The sequence below is a fragment of the Puntigrus tetrazona genome, unplaced genomic scaffold, assembly GCF_018831695.1.
Source record: "Puntigrus tetrazona isolate hp1 unplaced genomic scaffold, ASM1883169v1 S000000352, whole genome shotgun sequence".
Lineage (NCBI taxonomy): Eukaryota > Metazoa > Chordata > Actinopteri > Cypriniformes > Cyprinidae > Puntigrus > Puntigrus tetrazona.
Genome location: NW_025048008.1, coordinates 1 through 5,507, shown reverse-complemented (window position 1 = coordinate 5,507; position 5,507 = coordinate 1). Strand labels below are relative to the sequence as shown.

General features: G+C 39.1%; 1 protein-coding gene across 1 annotated transcript; it reads left to right on the top strand.

Annotated features, from left to right (window-relative positions):
• Positions 1-2,494: 2,494 nt before the first annotated feature.
• LOC122333683 (alpha-amylase-like) lies at positions 2,495-5,448 on the top strand (the record flags this gene model as incomplete). The annotated part of the gene is made up of 10 exons (XM_043231382.1): positions 2,495-2,599; positions 2,696-2,868; positions 3,008-3,154; positions 3,246-3,443; positions 3,538-3,768; positions 3,841-3,974; positions 4,085-4,207; positions 4,281-4,380; positions 5,106-5,227; positions 5,323-5,448. Coding segments are annotated over exons 1-10 (1,361 nt in total), but the record flags the coding sequence as incomplete, so codon positions are not given.
• Positions 5,449-5,507: the final 59 nt, after the last annotated feature.

Genomic DNA, 5,507 nt, shown 5'->3' with positions numbered 1-5,507 from the left:
TGAGTGAGTGAGTGAGTGAGTGGATGTGCCGGTGACTCTCACCAGTGCCAGTTGTTGACATTTGTAGCATCCGCTCTCTCCTCCACGATCCAGCGAGGGTCTCCTTCTCCCCACTTCGCCATAATGATTTTATACAGATACTCTGCTTGGAATGAATGAAGCTGTGGGTTGTGACAGAAATGTGTCCGCCACGCGTGAACTCTCGCTTCTGGAACCCTCTCGACTGCTGCCTCTGGTTTTGTTGCTCGTAGAAATTACTGGAAACGGAAGTGAGTCGCGCTCAAAGCTTTCCGTGCTAAACGCTGGGCCCTTGGAGAAGATTCCGCACGGACCTGTTACGCGTGAGAACGAGACGTCAGGCTCGTGTAACTCCATACACAAGATACATATGGCATAGATACAGTTTTGTTTGTTGGTGGTATAATAACATTTGTTTGTTTTTGGACATGAACCATAACTGTCAACCATTTACTCCTGAAAATACCGTGAAGTAACGCGTAAAATAAGTAAGAAATTAGCTAGCGTTTGTATTATGCAGAATGGGAATGAAAAATGTATATGTAATACAGCGATTACACTTATTTGTGCATTGAAAGAAACGTATTATGCCTTATGCGTTTATAAATAATAATAATAATAATAAATATGCAAACACCAAAATAGACCTCACTTCCTTCCTTATTCTTATCCATGGGTGAGGTGTGGGTGTTTGTATTGGGCACCCAACCATGTCCTTTGAGTCCTTTCTCAGTAAGTTTGTTTTCTGTTATGTGGTTTGCATGTTGTGAATGGTTTAGACATTTGCTTGTGTATTGAGTCTGTAAAACAAGCAGGAGGTCTTCTCATTCTTCCACTTCGTTGAACTGCAGGTCTTGCACAGTAATCCATTCAACTAAATTTCTAAATCCGGCTCGAAGGACCATTTGTTGAATATAAGATGTTAAATATCCAAAGTTCTTTTAAATGGTAGAAACTTGGTGGTGTGTCTGATTAAATCTGAGTTATTGCGACAACGTAGTCCAGACTCTTATGACCCTTCAGTTGTTCAAACCTTTCTTTTAAGACAAGCCCAGCAACAAAGTTTTCCCTCTGAGTATCAGTGTTTAAAGGAAGGAAAGTTTATTGAATCTCAAAGTCGTCTTCTTACACTTTCTCCTGAATTCAGAAAAGAAACAGGACTTATTGTAGTGGGCGGAAGGCTCAGACGAGTAGAGGACATTGAACAAGAAATGATTAATCCAGTCATCCTTGACTGTATGCATCCATTATTTAACTTAATCATCAAAAACTGTGAAGAGAAACTTCCATCCTTGTCCAGAGAGAGAGTTCTCAGAACTTTGCCGTAATTATTGGATCATTAGAGGAAGACAAGCTGTCAAAAAGCATCAGTTTTCTTGTTTGGAATGGAAAGCTAAGCCAGCTATCCCTCAAATGGCTGACCTTCCACTCTCTAAGCTCCGGTTATTCAAACCTCCCTTTTGGTCTACAGGGATGGATTGTTTTGGACCTTTTTGTAAGATTGGTCGTAGATCAGAAAAGAGATGGAGCATTTTGTTTAAGTGCCAGACTACGGTGTATCCACCTTGACTTGTTAAGCAGTCTAGATGCTTTTTAATGGGCCTACGTCGTTTTATATCGAAAAGAGGTCAGCCATATGAGATCTTTTGTGACCAAGGAAGTAATTTCCCTGCAGCTGCAAGAGAACTGAAGGAATCTTTCCAGAACCTTACTACAAGGCTTGCACAGCCTCTTCAGGAGGAATCAAAACGCACAACACAAGAAAAGTCTGCATGCTGAGGTAAAAATGCATAGTTTAATAAACAGTTCATTAAGCAAGTACAATAATATTAAGTCATTAACATTTTAGGGGGTCCATTGCTGAATGATTCACTTTGAACGAATCAATCGTATCAAATTTTCAGTAGCCCATGCATATACATCTGATGAATCTGCTGATTTAACGAATCGCTTGAATGAGTCACTAACTCAAAAAACATTAAAAACTATATATAAACCCAATACAGTAGAGTACTCCCCCCTCCCCCCACACACAAAATGTCAAAACAAAACCAAATTTATATACACACACGCACACACACACACACAGACTGATTGAAAGAGACATACATATTGTGCATATATAAATAAAATTCACACAGAATTAAAGAAATATTATTCATTTTAATATTAAAAAAAACAATTTTGACAAATTGCTCTTGGCAGCAAAAGTTTTATAAACGACAGTTTGGCATAATTTCAGAAAAGTCAAGGACAAGAACTGCTAATATTGCGAAAACAAAAATAAACAAAAGCAGATAGTGGAAAGCACCGTTTCTTTGTAACAAATTTAAAAGCATTACAATCTTCAGTAATAATTTAATTTTAGTTTTGAGGCAAGTAAAAAAAAAACAACTATTTATCATGTGAAGTTTGTGTGTTTGTTTTAGAGAAACAAAACGCATGTGTTGGTTAAGTACATATTTGTCTTTACCATTTAGAAAAATTAATTATTACCGAGGGATTACAATTTAAACGCTGTGACTCGTTCAGGATTGCGTGCTGTTGGTTCAAGCAACTACTCCGTGACTCTGCATGTGTGGTAGTCTCTTGAACCGTAGATGATTTTTCAGCATTCATTGCATTGTGTTTGTGACACCGAGATCACTCACCCTAAGCTTTTTTCTTCTACGCAAAGGCACAATGAAGCTCCTGATTGTGGCTGCACTTGTCGGACTGTGTCTTGCCCAGCACAACCCAAACACTAAGCATAATAGGACCTCCATTGTTCATCTGTTTGAGTGGCGGTGGGCAGATATAGCTGAAGAATGTGAGAGATACCTGGCACCAAACGGCTACGGAGGAGTTCAGGTATGTTTACAATGCTTATTGATTCCAACTTGCACAATTTTTTCATAACAGAAAATGTGATGTTCTGAAACTTCCCCAGCTTTCAGATTAGAATCTTTAATTTAATTTAACTTTCTAACACTGTAATTTAACTTTACAGATCTCTCCCCCCAGTGAGAGCATTGTAGTGACCAACCCTTGGCAGCCTTGGTGGCAGAGATATCAACCGATAAGCTACAACTTGTGCTCCAGATCAGGGACCGAGAAAGAGCTAAAGGACATGATCACGCGCTGTAATAATGTTGGGGTAACTAAAACTAAAACTAAAGCGCATGGTATCATACCTCCAAAAACAATGCAGCGAATGATCATTTTTACGCTACTTTGTCGTCCTGTAGGTGAACATATACGTGGATGCGGTGATTAATCACATGTGTGGAGCCTCTGGTGGAGAGGGCACTCACTCCAGCTGTGGATCATACTTCAGCGCCAAAAAGGAGGACTTCCCCTCTGTTCCCTACTCATCATGGGACTTCAATGATGACAAATGTAAAACTGCCAGTGAAGAGATTGACAACTACAGCGATATTTTCCAGGTTTTTGTTTGCAGCGGTGTTTTTAACTCTTCTGTGTAAGCGCTTCAAGACACGTTCTTGTTGTTGACTTCATCTTGATTATTGGTGTTGACAGGTCAGGGACTGTCGCTTGGTGAGTCTCCTGGACCTGGCCCTGGAGAAGGACTATGTTAGAGGAAAAATAGCTGAATATCTGAACAAACTGATTGACCTGGGTGTGGCTGGGTTCAGGGTTGACGCTTGTAAGCACATGTGGCCTGGAGACCTTGCTAACATCTACAGCCGACTCAAGACGCTCAATACCACTTGGTTTTCTCCAGGCAGCAAGCCCTTCATTTATCAAGAGGTATCTGCAATTGAAAACCTGGGATACTTAAAATGGTTGTTGAAAACAGTAACACAAATATCTTTTTTTTAGGTGATCGACTTGGGCGGGGAGCCCATTAAAGCCAGTGAATATTTTGAACTCGGAAGAGTGACAGAATTCAAGTACAGTGCGAAACTGGGCACAGTCATTCGTAAATGGGACAAAGAAAAGCTAAGCTATCTCAAGTATGACACTATTATGACACAGCTCTCTGGAAAACTGATTGCAACGCTGACTGCATTTATACTTAAAATCATCCTCAGCAAGGTTTTGGCTTCTTTTCGTTTTGTTTTAGGAACTGGGGAGAAGGCTGGAGTTTCATGCCTTCTGATAGAGCTGTGGTGTTTGTGGACAATCATGACAATCAGAGAGGCCACGGCGCTGGCGGAGCTTCTGTTCTGACGTTCTGGGACTCCAGGTGAAATAGTTAACCAAAGAACTGCAACCGTTTCTGCTGTGAGCGGTACGTTTTACGTTGTTGTATTTTGCAGGCTTTATAAGATCGCTACAGGATTAATGTTGGCTCATCCATATGGTGTGACCAGAGTCATGTCTAGCTATCAATGGGATCGACATTTTGTGAATGGAAAGGTGAACACTTTTACATAAAATAGCGATTATATTGAGGTCTTATAGCTGGTTAAAGCCATGTGCATGATGTTATATGAATGATTAGTGGGATATATGAATGAAAGTCACAGTGAGGTAAAAGGTGCATTTGATTTAATTTTCCCCCAAACCACTAGATGGCACAGAACCCCACTGCAGCTCTGTCCTAAACAGCCATGTTTCACTTTAATAGTTGTGGGTGAAAATTTGTCTGGTTCTTGATGTGATTGCAAGTAGCAACGATCAATACAATTTATTATGATCGGCATCTACTTTAGAGATAATCTCCATATAATAAAACCAATTATATTTTAAAATATGATATTAATCATCTAAAAGCATAATTTATTGCATATTAAACATCTCATTCGAACACTGTCCTTTTTTATTAATATTTTTAGTTGTTATAATAGTTGTTATTTTATTAGTTATAATATTAATGCATTTTAATGAATATATTTAAGTCAAATTTTCTTATTTTATTTATTAAAATCAACAGAATATGGTACAAACTGTGCTTTATTATTTTGAACAAGTGTTAATGATGGTGAGTTTTTAATTCAGACTCAGACTAACAAAATGTGCTGCTGCTTCAGTGTTATGTAAAAAAAGATGGATTTTCCTGAAATTAAAGAAAACCACATTTCCTTAAACTGTGCCATGATTATGTTAGATGTAAAATATTGTTTTGGTGAAATAAAACACAGGATCAAAATGACTGGATGGGCCCTCCTAGCAATGCCAATGGATCTACTAAGTCAGTACCCATCAACCCAGACTCCACCTGTGGGGACAAGTGGATCTGTGAGCACAGATGGCACCAAATCAAGTGGGTGCCAGTTTGTTTGTTTTTGTCTGTTGGACACATCTTCCTGAAGTCAAAGTCAGATCCCAGCCACTGATTTGTTTTATTCCATAATACAGAAATATGGTGATTTTCCGTAATGTGGTCAATGGCCAGCCTCTCTCCAACTGGTGGGACAACAGTAATAATCAGATCGCCTTCAGTCGTGGCAGTAAAGGATTCATAGTCATCAACAATGATGATCGGTGAGAAACTAGCATCACTAATCCATGAATAACGAACATGTTATAATACAAATTTAGCA